General features: G+C 38.0%; 1 protein-coding gene across 6 annotated transcripts in view; it reads left to right on the top strand.

Moving 5' to 3' along the window:
* The first annotated feature begins 659 nt into the window (after positions 1-659).
* ehmt1b (euchromatic histone-lysine N-methyltransferase 1b) overlaps positions 660-17,999 on the top strand; it is a 34,968-nt gene continuing 17,628 nt past the window's right edge. For 2 of the 6 annotated variants that reach the window (XM_042747757.1, XM_042747753.1), the window contains exon 1: positions 8,795-9,727. In XM_042747757.1, coding sequence (XP_042603691.1) covers positions 9,683-9,727 — 45 coding nt within the window. In that variant the 5' untranslated portion in view covers positions 8,795-9,682. Of the gene's footprint in view, positions 725-8,793; positions 9,728-12,355; positions 12,718-17,999 lie in introns of those variants that run through there. The other 4 variants (XM_042747756.1, XM_042747758.1, XM_042747762.1 and 1 more) reach the window with 4 other exon arrangements.

Below are 17,999 nucleotides of genomic sequence, written 5' to 3'. Positions count from 1 at the left end.
AGATAATGAGCAAAGGTTAGTCCTGTCCAACGAATCAATCGTTTGAATTGATTTCAGATCTTTTAAATGAATCTATCTTTAAATGAATCGATTGATATCTGACAAAACTGGTGTGAACAATTATGAACGGAATCGGTCTAACACTGCTGACTCACACATACTGTATTCGCAATGAATCGAGAACAGATGAATGAGCTGATATTTGAAATGAACAGATGATTTGAATGATGAGGAAAAACTACTTTAAAACACAAGTTTTACAAGTGAAACATACTGGAAATATAAATTTAATCGACATATTTTCAGCTTTCAATTTTGTTTATTGAGCTGCATTATGGCTGCAGCATATTGAACTGGGAAATACTGGGATTTTTGTTTTTAGGTGTCAATGAATTTCTGAATCTCTCAGAAGTTTGACCAAAACCAAGCCAAATGAGAACAGCTCCAAAATAACTAAAAGCTTTTTTTCTTCAAATTTGCATAATTTTATTTTTGTATTAATAATTAAAAGCTTGCTTGGGCATGTAGATGGAGTAATTACGTGAAGGCTAAAAAAGAATCGTGACTCCGTGTTTTTGAACTTGTTCGCTGGAACCGTTTGAAAGAACCGATTCTCAGAAATGAGTTCGACTTCACTACTTCACTGAAAGAAAGCGAATCAGTGACGTAGGCACAAGGGGGCGGGGTCTCGGGGTGAGGAGCCATGGCTTCAATGAAAACTGAGGTAAGACCAAAGCAACGAGAACGATTCTACGTTGTAACTTTGTTTATCTGTGTATTCATACGGTTTTGGTCAGTTTGACTCACCGACTAATTTGACTGACCGTGTGAGGAATATTGAGCTGGTGGTTGAGGGTTTGAGCGGCTATACTGAGCAGGTTTCGACACGGGTCTTTCAAAGAGCGCGCCTGGCGGTCTGTTTCAGTGTGAAAACTCGGTGCTTTTGTGCGAGCGAGTGTGCGTGAAGCTTTGTGAAGGGAAATATAATGGGGCGGCCTCCCCTTTTGCAGTGCGACTGCTGTCGCCTAGAAACCTGAATACAGTTACCCTGTGTTCTTTGTACACGGCAAGGTGATTGTTGTTATGCTGGTTCCAGGGCACTATCCGGCGTCAGATGCTGCTGCTGTGTTGCTATTGTAAATACAGCGGCAGTGCATATTGTTATATTATTGTACTTCATTCACAAACACTTCCCTTCGTAACTCAACTCAACCATACACCCTGCGGCTTTCCCTTGTGTTTGGGAATATTTTAGTAATCTCAGTAGTTTGTAGTGTCTTTCATGCAGGAAGCTGTAGCTAAGAGTTGCTGGTGCTAAAGCACTTGTCAACATTAGTGTTGTGTGGTTAAAATGAAGTTACACTGGTTACATGTAAAAGGATTTTAGATACGCGTTTGTTCTTTGGAACACTGTTATGTCCTTAATGAAAGTTTGGAATTTCTGTGATCATTCTGACTATCCTAAAGACCCTAACATAAATTTTCTTCAACATATAAACATCAAATATTATGAATTAATTCAAAATTATGAAAGAAATTTTGATTAAAATCCTGTATACATTTTGCATTTAGAATTTTTTTGACAAGGGCCACCTTGTAAAGTCATGTTCATAGGAAGAGGTATTCAGTAATGGTTTAGTCTTTTTTTGCATGACTCAGATATTTAGTATATTGGATAAAACTGAATGCATGGCAGTTTTATTACTGACAGCCATGTCTGCAGGGTGTTTAGGTGCTCAATATGGAGTACTATGTGGAAATCATAGGTTTTCCATAGGAGAGAACTTGCACTTGTTCACCGACAGGGGGTGCCCTGTGATTGGGTCTTTTCAACAGTGTCTCTTGTAGGAAGGACGGTAGGCTATGAGGAATAAAGTACACGAAGGTGCAGGATAGTATTGATAGATACTATAGATATTGTTTTCGCTGCAAATACATTAGGGACTACATCCAGTGATTGACTCAAGCTGACTTTGTTGTCTTGGAAAACTGATCTATACTGGTCTATGTCTTTAGCATGTCAAGGAAGGTGGGCATGATGAAAAATTTTCAGTGGGGGAAAAAAAGACTTGTTTGGCTACGATGAAACCTGATGAGAAGGGGTGGCAATCTTTATACACCTAACATTTAGATTTTCAATTAAAGGGACTTCCCCCAAAAAAGTACGGTCAGAATTTGTTTTGTCCTTAAAATGAAAGTCAGAGGGGTAAAATATTGTTTGGCACTTTGAAGTCATTGCAGTGTTCTGTAATTGTGTGATTAAAATATTTAAAGAAAGAAAGAAAGAAAGAAAGAAAGAAAGAAAGTCATGACATTTGCCAAGTATGGTAACCCATACTCGGAATTTGTGCTCTGCATTTAACCCATCCAAGTGCACACACACAACAGTGAGAAGTGAACACACACCTGGAGCAGTGGGCAGTTATATCCAGCGCCCGGGGAACAACTAAGTTGAGTTCTTTTTTGTATGTTCTTGTGCTTGAAATAGACAAATACACACACATTGGGCCCTATTTTAACGATTTAAGTGCATGGTCTAAAGCGCAAGGCGCAAATTCACTTAGAGCGTGTCCAAATCCACTTTTGCTAGTTTAAGGCTGGGAAAAACGGTCTGTGTTCCCGGCGCATGGTCTAAAATAGTTATTACATGTTAAGTCAATGCAAAGACGCGAATAGACATCCTGCGGCACGTTTTGCGCGAATGAGGCGGCGCGAATGATGTGGCGCGAATTGAGCATTTTGGGCGTTTTGCTGCACGAAATGTGTGATTCGCACGAAACGGGCGAGTTGAAAAATCTGAACTTTGGCGAAATTTCACGCCACGTTAACCAATCAGGAGCTTGCTCTAGTAATGATTTCAACCACCATTTATTCAAATAATTTTCAAAATATTACTGTTATCGTGTCATGAAATGTAGATTTAAAAGTATTTCAGACGAGAATGTAGTTGATTTAAACTCAAATATGTGGTTTATTTATAATGACAGCACCTATTTAAAAATGTGTTTCGCCGTTTTCGAAATCGCAGATTTTTTTTTTTTTTTTTCAATTAATCTATTTCTTCCAAGCAAGATCCTTTTTATTCCTGTTTCTGTAAAAGTATGAAGAAGTATAATACAGCTCTGGGTATCCACATACAGCGACGATGACTTTGTCCTCCATTGTTGTTTCAGATTTTCCCTCCACTCGCTACGTCTTAATCACGTCACTACTAGAGCAAGCTCCTGATTGGTTAACGTGGCGTGAAATTTTGCCAAAGTTCAGATTTTTCAACTCACCCGTTTCATGCGAATCACACATTTCGTGCAGCAAAACGCCCGAAACGCTCAATTTGCGCCGCATCATTCGCGCCGCCTCATTCGCGCAAAACGTGCCGCAGGATGTCTATTCGCGTCTTTGTATTGACTTAACATGTAAATCACTTGCGCTTAACGCTTCGTTTGCGTCTGGTGTGAACGCACCATTAGGCTAGCAGATTTTGCTGTAGTGCCGAAATGTGTCAAAACACAGAAAACAATATTTGTAACTTTTTTTTTATTTAATTAATTTAGTTATTTCAGTATGGCAAGGCTAGTAAAAATGTTGGCAAGTAAAATGTATATTTCTTTTTAATTTTCTATGCAGATGTGCTCCCCCCAAAATCACTCCACTAAGTGTAGAGTGATTCATTCTTTTCAAATGAATCTATTCAGGTTGGCAGGTGATAATTCCTGTATTTCTTAATATCATAATATTAGGAACTTTGCTGCCGTACATGGGTGCAGCAGGCGCAATGATATTATGCAGAGCCTGAAATTTGCCGGCTGCAACTCTTCAACTACATAAACTAGCTGGGGACTATTTTCAGGCGCTGCGTAATATCATTGCGCCTGCTGCACCCATGGTAAGGCAGCAAAGTTCCTTGATTATTACGCCGGAATGAGAGTATAGTACCTAACCATATCAGCCTAGAAAATCGCAACTTTTTATTTTCCGTTGGTCTAAGTACACAGTGTAACTACAGAGGAGTCAATTTTAAATAGGAAAAATATCAAAACTCTTTTTTCATTTTTGAGCGAGATGTTAACGTTCTAATCAGAGTCAATGATCTATGCTAAGCTAAGCTAAAAGTGCTACCGCCAGACACGGAGATCGGCTGAATGGATTCGAAAATGGTAAAACTCAATGGTTTAACTCTAGGAGAGTTGGAAAATGAGCCTGTTTTCAAAAATAGTGGAGTGTTCCTTTAAAAATCAAAAAAGTAGGGCAGCTTTCAGATAAAGTTACAAAGAGGATGTATGTCTTTGGTTTAAATGGGACAGTTCATCCATAATTAAATTTCTTCAGCCACTTCTTGAAAAGGTTAACATTCAGTCATGTCTAGATGTATAAAAGCCTTGTTTTAGTGATGGAATGAGACTGAAGTTGAACTCTTTGGCCAGAATGGAATGTGCAATGTTAGTATGTTTGGTGCAAACTAGTAAGTTTGACTACCAGCACTCTTATCTTCTTTGTGGTCAGGAACCACCCATGTGGCAACCACAATCTGTGTGTCTTCTATTGTTTAGCGACTGATAAATCTCAAACAGACACTACAACAATAACAGTATCTCATTTAATTGATTGTGAGTCTGTTTGAAATGAGTAGGAGCTCACTGGTCACGGCCACGGCCACAAGATCCCGCCCAACCAACTGCCAGTGGTGATATCAAACATCCTGTCTGAGTGTCAAGCAGGGTCATTAAGTTAACAGGAAGTTAACTGGGGCTGTTAACTTTCAGGTTGAGACGTGGGCTTGCACACCAACCATCTCAATTTTTTGACTGTTTAAATAAACATACAACTGAAAATCATTAAATAATTTTAAGTCATGAAACAAATTTATCAAATTGTCTGCTCTGCATCATGTTTTTTTTCTGCGTAAAAAAAAAAAGTTTAGTTTTTAAGATAATTGTAATTAATAACCATATTTAGTTAGTAGATGCTTTAACTACATTGGCCCCACAAAGCATAGTTTTTTCATTGATGGCCAACATTATTTCTGTATTGTGGCAAATGATTTTTTTAAAAGACAAATAATTTATAATATATATTGTAAAGGTTTTACTTGTTTAAATAACATAAAATACAATTTCCCCCTTACATTTTAAAATGTGCTTTTTTTCTTAAATACTGTAGCATCTGTACATTATTTATATTCATAAATGTGGAAAAATATGTAATAATATCTGCAACACTAGTGTCACAAAAACAGAACTTTAAAAATTAAAACTATTTTTCAAACAGGTTTCCTGAAAATGACTATTTTATATATTACGCTGTTTTCGTGTCTCTTTAAATGCAAATGAGCTGCTGCTCCCTGTCCCATTTTCCAGAATAGGGCTGTGCCTTTACAGCTCATAGCTCAAATACTCAGCTAAAAAGCACCTGATTGGTTTTGATTATCGATTATATATTTTGAAATCATGCGTTTTAAACCATATTAGTTTAAACTTCTGATATACGGTTTTCTGAGTGCACACATCTGAAGCATGCACACAGAAAGCGTCTGTCATGCCATATGAGTAATAAAAAAAGTTCTCTTTCATGTCTTATTGCACTTAAACTGTCAAATACACACAAGTTCATGTTAAAAATACAAAAGTTACAAAAACAGTCTGTTATGTCTGTGGAGGTAAACGGCTGGGAAAGAAATTGCATGTTTATATCAGATCTGTGTGGCATTAGTGTAATATACAGTAAATTAAATTAAATCCACTGCTGTCTTGTCTCCTGTTATGCTGGGACTCTAAATTCTATAAATTCTAGGTTGTTCTTTTTCATTTTTTCTGGGTTGGCAGATGCACCGGGGACCCAATTATAGAACTTTAACAGGGAAAAGGTAGGATTTTCATGATATGTCAGATAATGTCACCTTTAACAATTTATTTGTCTTTTTCGAAAAGGGATAGTTCACCCAAAAATGAAAATTAGGCTATATCATTAATTACTCACCCTCATGTCGTTGCAAACCTGTAAGACCTTTGTTCATCTTCGTAACACAAATTAAGATATTTCTGATGAAATCCGAGAGCTTTCTGGCCCTCCATACAGCAAGGGTCCTACAATGATCAAGGCACAGAAACGTAGTAAGGGCATCATTAAAATAGTCCATGTGACATCAGTGGTTCAACCATAATTTTATGAAGCTACGAGAATTCTTTTTGTTGAAAAAAACTCCTAAAATAACAACTTTATTCAACAATTCTTCTCCTCCGAGTCACCTTAGGGTGCCATTTTGGAAAGTATCACGATGAATGCACATGCTCTCCTCTAAGTGTAATAATAATTTTAATTTTGGGTGAACTATTCCTTTAAATGAGATCAAATGAAATTTAAACAATTCCATTATTTAATAAATTAATTAATTTTTTGGCAAAAAAAGTGTGGTGCCACAGAGATTTGTATTAAAACATAGTTTCAAAATTGTGTGATATTTTAATGAACTCTGTTGTTATTATTTTGAGAAGCACATGCTGCTGTATGAACTTCTGTCATAATTTCTTCAAGGTAAACCAAGCTTTTATTTTGGTTGTTTGAAACTTGCAACTGAAAATCTGCTGAAAAATTGGCTAGTGGGACTGTGGCCTTAGGCAACCATTTATTGCAACAAAATGCAAAAGCCAGACAATAGTTAGTTCGGGCTGTCCTTCTAAATTAAACACCAAACGATATATATCTTTGGTTTAAATGGGATGGTTTTTCATGCTACTTTTCATACTTTCATATGGCTGAATGGAATTCATTTGTGTTTTTGAAAAGTTTCACGTACAAAACAATCTCCTTTTGCACTAATTCAACTAAAACGCTGTATTATGCATGCCAGGCCAGTAGATGGCGATGTCACTTTGTAAAGAAACTTGCACATGCCTTTAGATTGATCGCGTAATATGCATGCGCATGACTTCAACATTTTCACAAATACTTGTTTTTGCAGTTTACATGGAGACGATAACTGTATCGAATTCAAAAACGTACACTTTGAAACCCGTTTTCAAAAGCTTTTGTTTTTAGGCCCCAAAATGTCTTAAGAAAACAAAACACATATTTTTTATTTTTTAGTTGAAAACAGTGTTGTTTAAATGACCCCTAATATGACTGGACAATTAATCGAAAAGAAATCGAAACCTAAATTGAGAACCTCTAACCGATGTAATTTTCCCATGTCGGTTATTTCATTTTTTTAATCCTAGTAATACTCTTCCTACATACTACCGTGTGTGTAGTTGGTGCTATATGACCATTGCTCTCGCATCTTTTGCAGCACATTAGTGGCACATTAAAAGATTTTAAAGTTTTACATGCAGAACCACTCATCAATGTTAGTTCTAAAACAGTGGAGGTGGGGCATGCGTTGCGAGCTTTGGTTGGCATGGTAACGTTTGTATTTGATGGCAACATCACGGAGTAGGCATTCTGCGCTGCACTTTTAAAAAATAAAAAAACATTCCTGAACGCTGCGTCTCGCATTTTAGATGCAAAGACATGTTCTGTGTATTAAGAACCTAGAGTAAATACTTGCGCATATAGCATGACAGGACAAGATCACTGAGATGAGCCCTGCTCTTTCCCTTAATCAGCAGTTCTATTTACATTCATTATTTGTTTACAGGAGATGCAAGGTATTTTCTGCTTTTCACATGACAATATTTAAAATGTATTTTGTTTGCAAGGAATGCTGGTTATTTTCTACTTTTGACAAGGCAATATTCTTTTTTTTTTTTTTTTGCAAAAAATAAAAGCTATTTTCTACAGCAATACTTTTGGATTTATTCAAATTTTGCCAAATTCCGTGACATTCCATGTTATACAGTAAATTCCATTTTAATAACTGGATTCCATGATTCTGTCCACGTTTCCAGGATTGCAGAAATCGTAGGGCCCTACTCTAGCTTTATTTTTGTTGGTCATGATGTAGCATACCCACATTGTGTGCAAGAAATAGACACTGCACAGTCAAAATGTGTTGTCAGAGGAGCTTTTTTTTTGGTTAATGATTTCAAACCTAAAAAAAAGATTAATTATTTATTTATTTGTTGTTTTATGGTTTGCTTATTGTTAAGACTTCGTTTTATTTTGTAGATCTACTCAAGCCAATTTCTTTTGGGAAATCAAAATGAACTACATTAGACAATGGTCTAAACCTCAGTTTCCCTGCTTGAAAACATATTTAGAGTTGATCATAATTAATCATTTCCAGATAGTGTGCATTTTAATGATCTCTAATTTAAAAGTCCTGTTGACATTAGTTTCATAGCAGCTGGATAAAAATGTTAGATACGTGAAAAAAAATTTAAGAGACAAATGATTCAGACAGTTTCCTTTTGCATTTTTTACAAATTGTTTCGGTTTGGCTCAAGAATGTGTTTTGCTTAAATCCAAACCACATTGGCCTTTTGTTTTTTTATATTGCAGGAAACAAAGTTTGATGCTTAATAATTCATGTTTATTATGTGTAAATGCACAGGTTTGACGCTTCAAAACCCAATGAAACATTGATAAATATGCGCATTCAAAAATGTGCTGTTAATGTTTTGCTTCTCATTCTAGTCAGAAACCTTCGAAATATCCCAAGGGTATTAGATTGAGCAACAGTAACAGCGTTAAACACACCAAAGAGCCTATTGATTGTAGCTACAGCCCGTTCCATGAAATGGCTGCAGTGTTGTTTTTTTCTGCTCTTCCTTCTTCAGTAGAGCTCCATCTGAGCATGCTCAGTGTGGGCCATGTCAGAGCTTTTTACAGCGAGCTGGTCATGTGACCTGTGCTCAGGGACGGTGCATGTGTGGGAAGATAGCTAGTCGTTTGGAGAGTGTAAATTTGTTTCCTCCTCCCCCATGAATGAAGACCACTGCACTGCTTAAGGCAGGTACAGCCATGTTGCTGGAGGGTTTGACCTCTGATGAAGCAGGATTATTTCTATCTCCATTTTTGCTTTTGTGGTCAAAGGAACAAGTATTTCCAGATAGCTGCTCCCAACTGGTTTACTGTGGGTTTTTTGAAAGAAATAGACTGGGTACTCCAAAAATCCACTGTTTTGCTGCTTGGAAATGAGTTTTTCTTCTTCTTTTGGATTTCATTTGATTCACCTGTCTTCTTTCTGATGAACTGATTAAGCTCAAGTTCCAGGATGTGAAGAGCGGGCCTGCTTGAAGTTGGACAAGAACTTGTAGCAATCTCAATTTTGCGAGACTTGGTCCTGTGCACATCCCAAATCTGACCTCCGAATGTTTTCCTGGTTTTCTGGGGTGTAGCTTTACCCCAGCACCATATTTAATTGGCCTACCATGCCTCTTCATCAACTTTGACGTTTTTAAAAGAATAACCACAAATTTCCTTATTCTATTTAAAGGATGGATTTATTTCATCACTCATTCAAGTTCATCAACTTAGAAAAACCTGCAGCCTCTCAAATGCAGCACAAGCTCTTGTCAAAACTTAGACAAGAACGTTATTGGCATTATTAGATGGTTTACTACAACGCTTTTGCATTTGTTTTCAATGGCAGAAAAGAGGAACTTGCAAATGGGATATACTTGAGCAGCCAAGCAAATCGAGCCGATTATGCAAGCAATCCTTGATGCTTTTCCTGATACCCGAGTGCTGACATCGGCTGCCTATAATCAGCAGTGCAAAACATAGACCGCTGCTACTCTTGCTGGCAATGAGCTTGGTTTCACTGGCTGGTCCTGTTGTAGATTCCTTTGAGGTGAATATCCCTCTGCATTTGTAAAAAGCTTGTTTGCATGCCTGGAGCCATCTGGATTTATATTCTCAAAACACAACTCTGCGTCTGTGTGTTTATGTTTCATATTGTTATTTCTTTTGTGATGGCATGATAGAAAGCTGTAGATTCAGGAGAAATGCAAAGAAACGATAGGCCATCCAAACGAGTCGTGAATAGCCACACTATTGCTCTCTTTTCTTTTTGTTTGTAACTCTCCCTCCTTCCCTCTCATTGTTTTCCACCACTGTGCTGTAGAAAACCAGGAAAGCATAGAAGATCTTAGCCATTTCCCAGCTGGAAGATATGAAACTACATTGTCGCTCTCTTAAAAAAACATCTTGAGGGCCTTTAGTATGATAATCATGGCTTCTGGGAAATAGGTTTCTCTGACTCTCTGTGTCAGTGGTATGAGGTGACTACAAAATGGCTGAGTGAAACTCCTAGTATGCAGGGTTCAGCTGAAGTCCTGTTCTGTGGTGGTGTCAGTAGTGCAGTTTTTTGGCAGAATGAAAATCAAGAGATGTTTCTGCCCCTGCTAAGGTTGCAAGATGGGGTTTTGACATGTGTTGAGAAATGTTTCTTGCAAAATCAAAAGGAATTTTAATACTTAAGATCTATTTCATTGCTGCGAAAGTTTAGCTATCGTGCAGAGCATTCTTAGTCCTCCTACTGAATGTATTCATAACCCTATATTTCATCTGTCTTGGAGAAATGCTTTAGGACTGTGAAAGAATTTAGAGCAATGGAACAGCTATGTATACCCACAGATTTTGTTATCAATATCAGTATGGTTAGTTTGAGAGCACTAGATTTCTTTCTGAGTGCAATCTACAAGCTACAGAGCTATATTATATGAACTGATTAGGCCTCATGCTTTGTATTGCTCTAAAAAATATGGATATATAGGCTTGATTTGTGTCATGAAGATGAGGCTGTGAAGATCTGTTGTTGTATTTTTAGAAATACTACATGGTTCCTGGCAATTTTGGAGGAAATACAGTTACAGTACACTACCATTCAAAAGTTGGGCTCAGATTTTTTTAAATTAAGTAATACTTTTTCTTTTTGGCAAGAACACATTAAATTGACCAAAAATTACAGAGAATTGTTGGCGCTGATAGTCTTGTAGGCAGTGCGCCAACATACATTTTCGTTGCGCTTAGGGGTGTCCCGAGTTCGAATCCCAACTCAAGGAACTTTCCCAATCCTGCACCCATCTCTCACCCACTTCCTGTCAATGCTAAAACTATCCTATCATCATAAAATTAAACAAAAAAAGTGACAGACATTTGCATTGTTCCAAAGAAAAAGAAAAATAATTATAAATAAATATCAATAATGCTGTTCTTTTGTACCGTTTATCCAAGAATCCTGAAAGAAATGGTATCATGATTTCGACAAAAATATTGCACTTATTTGCAATTAGTATTGCAGTTAATTGTTTTTAACATTTAATAATAATCAGAAATGTTTCTTGTGCAGCAAATCAGCATTTTAAAATGATTATGTGACACTAAGGACTGGACTAATGATGCTGAAAATACAGCTTTGCCATCACAGGAATAAGTTACATTTTAAAATAAAGTGACACAGAAAACCTTTTTTACTGTATTTTTGATCAAATAAATGCAGACTTGCAAAAAATAAAATCTTACCCACCCCAAACTTTTGAATGGTAGTGTATACCATTTAAAAGTGCTGTAAGTTTTTGACTCTACTAAAGCATAAAAATACCATAATATGTAATTTAAGAAACTTGCTAAGTTAACATACTTGTTTATCTGAAAAACAATGTTACAGTCAGTTATTCTCATTTGAAAATGTGCGTTCCGGGCTGGAATGCCGGTCTGTGTTTTGGTTTGTGAAACCCGCCCACTGCCAGTTTACCCAATTGTATTTCGGCACCCTGGGTTGCCAGTTGGCTGAAAACACAGTGTATTTCATTTCATTCATCGTCAAGTGCGCTCGTTCCTGTTGGTGTCGTCAGTCTAGCAACCTGCGTGCGCGTCAAGTCTGAGGAGGAGGCGCCGGTGAAAAATTCCCTCTCCAATGTTTTGAATTCGGACTGCAATACCTAGTTCAACCACTCGGTGTCAATCCTACATACAGCACCTTTAAACAATATATTTCTAAAAATATTTTTAGATATTTTTAAAATACTTTCTCATTGGAAAGAATGAAATAAAATTTCCACAGTTTAAATAGATTGGTCTTAAGCTAGTCTGTATTCTCATGTTTTCTAAATATTCAGTTGAAATATACCCCGATTGTACTGAAACCGTATCTGTGAAATATGCTCTTTTGATGGAGTCAGTTTACTTTCATGTCCTCCAGTATACGACTCTTGTTTAATATACGTGATTTTGATACAGAGAAATTGAAGCTGATTCATAAAGACTACATCCAATCTTAATTGTTTTTCATTAGCCTAAGCTAGCATTTATATACTGGACCACCAACCCATATAAAGCATGTTGAAATCTGCATCTGATCAATATACAAATGTACCAATCAGCTTGTTTTCAGACACACTAAGTAATGTTTAGCCACTGGTTTCTCTGGGCCTTGTGTCTCTTGTGACATCTGTGCCCTACTAAGGGACTTCGAAGAGAATAAGACCTCTTGAGAGACGACAGCAGATTAAGGATTACACAGTCTTGCTTCTGGTTCCTGTGGTAGACAGCAGAGCTTCATGTCTCTGTAGCTTCACCATACCTTTCCTGCTCCTTTCCAGCAATGAAATGGCTGCCTGAATTCATTGTTGCCCTGCTCTCAGTAGAAAAAAAAATTGAAATTTGAACTGACTGAGCATGCTCAGTGTGAGCTTTAGCTAGCTCAACCGATAGAGGGAGTCTCTAGGTCACATGATCAACAAGCCGGTTGAATGCTTACATGCGGGAGGAGAAAAGAAAAGAGAAGCAGTCAGCTCGAAGCTCTTTCTCCCTCAACGGAGGCCATCGTTGTGAAAGCAGGTATGAAACCAATGGAGGAACACCTTCAGTGATTTAAGTGCTTGGGTTCTTCATCATGCTGGTTCTTAATGTTCATCATTTGAGACTCGTCATCTTGATTCCTTGTGTTTTGTCATCACTTACTCATCTCACCATTCACTTTGAATCCATTGATGTTCAGAGGAGAGGAAGGCTATGAGAAATGAGTGAAATATGGCACCCAGTCTCCCTCTTAGCTTTCGGCCAGTGCTGTAGTCAACGGCCCTTTCAGCTGAAACAAGAGCATGCAGTGTCAAAATCTCTTTGAGCTTGAAGCCTTCAACAGTGGCTTTTCCTTCCTTCACAGAGGTCTGAGTCAATGTTTGAAGTCTTGAAAAAAAATCCTGAGGATTAATAGCATCTGTGGTCAGATGGTTGCTGCTTCTGTTGGCACAAATCTTTAGAAAAATGTAAAGCAAAGGAAGAGGAGTGGTTTCTGAATACTGGGCAGCAAGGAAGTGGTGGTTCAGTTTTATCATCTGTTTTGACGTCCTGGACCTTACTTTAGTTTGTATTTTGCTCGTTCTGCCTGTTTTGACGTCTTCATTGATCTGGATCCCGAGAATTTTAGATGCTTTTAAAGAGTGGAGACCTAGCAAGCATCCCAAAATGTTCTGTGCACTGTTTTTTTTTCTTTAATAAAGCCACTGTGAAATCGACATTTTTCTATTCTAATTTATCTGTGCACATCGTTATTTTTTTTTTTGTAAATTCTTGTGCCATCTTTAATTAAAAATTACCTTCATAACGATATCTGTTCTCCAGTGATGTATTGCAATGGTTCAATGATGTGAACAATCCAAACAATCCTAAATGGTCAAAATCAAGTCCTGTCCTACATTTTTGGTGTTTCACTTGGATATACATGACAGAAAGACGATCACAGCTTCTGCCTCATGCCGACTTCAAAAAGCATTGGAAACCATAGACATTATACAACTATAAACACTTAAGTTGGCTACAATGTCAGATTTCGCACACATTTTTAATGAAACTAGTGCCATACAGTTTTAAGAAATAAATATGGTTACTTTGCAATTTAAATCTGAATTTGTCTGAAAAATGTTTACATTTTTGGCAGTCAGATCAAACATCGGTGTTGAAAAGTCAATTGTAGAGGCATTGCATTGGGGGATACAGTATTTCTTATTGTGTGCTCTGTTGTATTTCTTCTTTTTGCCAAATATAATTAGTAATTTAATTTCATGCATAATTCTCGAGATAGGCATATCATGTACTGCAGAAGTGGTAAGAGTGGTGTGGTTGGTAATATGCTATTTCTAAACATAGACATATTGTTGAGAAAGAAATTTTGCAGTCCCAGGCCTGTTGAGAGATCCTAGGCTGCCAGTGTGAGGAGACTAGACTACAGTAAATCTGAAAACATGCTTTTTTTTTATGTTTCCTGAGAAAGCTATTTGAAACTGTCCAGTTGCAGAGAGGCTTTAACGAGAAACAGGTTCTGTGAAAAGACTGATGACACAGTTTAGTGGTTAGTCTTTGCTGCAAGACCTAAAGAATGAGGCCTGTTGTTTTTTTTTCCTGATCTTCTTATTTCCCCGCATTTTTATTCCTCCAAATGTGAATTGACCAAACACAATGGGACAAAGTTGTGTTGAGCTTCATGCATATGCAGGGCCGGATTAACCATACGGGCAACTGGGCAATTGCCCAGGGGCCCAAGACCTCTAAAGGGCCCAGGGCAGCAAGGGCACGAGCAAAATACTGTATCTGGTAATCTCCCGCTTTATAATAAACAAACTGTCAACACGGGCTTTTGCGCTGCACAGAGAGACGCTGCGCTGCCTATGACTTTGAACGTGAGTTGAGAGCGGTTGAGAGTCAGTCTCATGCGGACTGACCAATGAAGAGAGGGCCTCAAGTTAAGACCCTCTCCTCATTGGTCAGTCCCCAAGAGGTAGCTCAAATCTTAAACCAAGCGGGTTACGTCAGGTGTTGCTACAACAGAAAAAAATCTGACATGGAGAAGCTAAGTGGGAGCGCGAAGCGGAAATTAAAAAAAATGAAAAGGACATCAGAAATGCAGAAAATTTAAAGTATATACCTAAAACAGGTAATTTCTTCACTCCTGTTAATGTTGCCGATAGTTCTGTTAAGTCAGCTTCCGTCAACGACGGGGACAACTCGGGACAACTCACCTAGCCAGGACTTTTCTACACCGCCAGGCGCCAGCTTACGTTTACAGCCCGGAGAGCGAAGAGCCAGCAGCAACTTCAAGCAACAACCCAGAGGCAGCGAGTCTGATCGTAGAGGGAAGCGGTGATGGCGGGTCTCCAGTGTCTCCGCCGGCGCCGCCGCCACCTGAGCCGCTTGTTGAGTCTGGGAGCAGCCCCTGCATCTCAACGCCTCTACTTCCTCTACTCTCAATGTAGTGGGTCAATTTTACCAGATTATACAGATGCTGATGTGTTTTGTTTTCATAGCATCATATGTGAGTGAAGGGGACATAGCAGTGGCGTAGCCACGGGTGTGCCAGGGTGTGCCGGTGCCACCCACAGTGGCAGCTGGCACACCTAAAAATAGATGCAGAATTATTTATTATAGTCTCAATAAAAATGTTTACTAAACTTGGGCTATTGTTGTTTACTTAGAAAATATATTTTTTAAAATCAACCCTTTCACGCATAAGTTACAAATATTTTAACTGACCCCTTGTTTTCATGGCGACGCGTCATGATTGTCACGTGACACACCGCGGCCACAATAACTAACAGATGTATCGCTATTCGTTTTATTTCGTTTTTCATTTTTTATTAAAAAATATTCACAAACATTCACACGCTTACCATGTCAACTATTTGATATTCCGATTCTTCGTTTAAAAACCTTTATAAATTATCTTGATCTAACGAGATGAGCGCTGCAGTTCAGAGTCCTGTCAGCCGGATTTAACTACAGCCAAACTGTCTCTGGTACAGCGCTTGAATTCACCAGTTTCTCCCGAAATACATGAAAGTAAGTGGCTGTTGAACTGTGAGAATAGAGTAAACTTTATTGTTCTGCTATGTGTGTCTGATATATGAATAAAACACATAGGCAAATTACATTTGAATATATAGATAGTTTTTACTGCTTCCATAGACATCAGTGTGTATTTTACAAACTACCAATGTATTGTTTTACTAGTGATTATGTATATTTAAATGTATGAAACCTAAAATAAACATTATGTGGTTGAAAACACTGCATATTAGTTATATGATAATTGTTGATATATGACAAGCGCTGAGCGCGTCCGTCTCTGGCTCAGCACCAGCCAACGCGCGAAAGCAGTTTGAATCTGGCAGTTCTGTGACGCCACTGAACATTCTAAATCATACTCTCAGGGGCACAGAAATAAAAATACAATATATGGTGTCATAATGCTCAAAATGTTAAAATGTAATTTACATTTTAAATTATTTTCGTTAAAAAAATATCTGCCGACATTCGGACTACCAACCAATCAGCAAAAAGCAGCTGACTGTGACCCCAGCAGCTCCCCAGAGATCTTTGCCGCGCATACAAACAGATAATTTTTGATTGCACATTGCTAGCTAGCAATATGTCGCAGAGCTCCCTTATTACATTTTTTAGAAAAAACCTCGGCTTGATGGACAGCCGGACACAAGGCCTAACGTTACACCTGATGAGGACGTTTCTCCGTCCCTGGCAGCCCTATGAGACAATGAGACATAGTACACCTAATTGCACCTGATTGCTCTCATCTTGCTGATCACAAACAATATCATACATTAAGACTCCGCCCATTACAGTAGTAGCCATTTTGAAAAGTACAGTGTTCCGTTTTTTTTTCGCTCAAATGATCTTCGGGGCGAGCCGCATAAAAGTACTGTCCCCGATTTCTGATGTTTTTTTCTTCAGGCTCTGCACTGCTCTTGGTGCTTAAATGCTTGCTGCGCTGCTGTACTTGATGTGCGCCATACTTGGTCTGCTTGCTGTGCCTTGCAGAGCTTGGCCCCGTATTGCTGCTTGCAGCTATATTATTTTATATAGTTTTATGGTTATGTGGGGCATGGTTATGGTAAGGGTTAATAATTTTGCACAGTAATCTGACAATAAATGTGGCACACCCAGATTTTCATATGCACACCCAGAGTCTCTTTTCTGGCTACACTACTGGGACATAGTAGTGCATTTGTAGTTCTATGAGCATTTAAATATTTGTAAATCAAAATACACCTGATGACAGTTAGAATTTGAAGTATTGAGTATATTTACTGTATATTACAGTAATACATTCTGTATATGACCATATTATGGTGATCCTGGGGTCGTGATGATGGGGCCCTTGAATATTGTTGCCCAGGGTACAACAAAGTGTTAATCTGGCCCTGTGCATATGAAGTTTTTTTTTAATGTATGGTGTAATCATTTTGTATTGTCAAATGGTTTCAGCCCTTGTTTAGCGTATTTACTGCTTTTGAATAGATTGGTCACATTGCCCTCTGCCTTGGCTTGTATTTTGGTGTCTTCATCGATTTCCATTCATGCATGAGTCACAACTGCAGATGACACACCGTACGGTTCCTTCAGCTCTGACGTTTGGTTGCACACGTAATTGGATATTAAACTGAAATAAAGGTGTGAATCATTTTCAGCACTCTCATATTTCATACGTCCTCATTAAGACATTGCGCTCATGGCTTGCGGTGTGTGTTGAAACTATTAGGAAGGTGAGGTCAACAAAATCCTTATGGGGTTTTGTTGTTTGCACTTTGATCTCTGCCGCCAAATGGCATGAAACAAACCCCAGTCACTGTTTACTTCAGAATCCACAGCTCAGATTAATGAAGTCAAGTCTTAAAAATCCCACCGGGTGGCTGATTAATTCTTAGCAGATAACTGAGAAGCTGATCATATGCATGTGGGATGGAAAAACCTGTTTATTGGTGGAGAGTTGAAAAGTAATACTGCATTTGCACTCTCCATAGACATCAAAATAGGTCATTAGAGGAAAAAACTATATCCCACCCAGCTTTAATAAAATGGTAAGCTGATTTAGTCTTCTGTATTGTAGCAGATATTTATTTATGAGAAAAATTACATCATGGAGTGATAGCCAGAGAATGGCTAAGAATTTCTTTTTTTTTTTACGAACCTCTAAGACCTCATATAGTCTTATGTGGATGTATAATATTAAGCAGTTATTTGATATAGACTCAGTTCTCAATCATATATTATATCTAATTTTTTTGATGTAAACTCTAAATGTGTTGGTCTGCTATTCCCAGTCAAGCCAA

The sequence above is a fragment of the Cyprinus carpio genome, chromosome B21, assembly GCF_018340385.1.
Source record: "Cyprinus carpio isolate SPL01 chromosome B21, ASM1834038v1, whole genome shotgun sequence".
In the NCBI taxonomy this organism is placed as follows: domain Eukaryota; kingdom Metazoa; phylum Chordata; class Actinopteri; order Cypriniformes; family Cyprinidae; genus Cyprinus; species Cyprinus carpio.
This window is presented reverse-complemented; position numbering and strand designations above follow the sequence as displayed.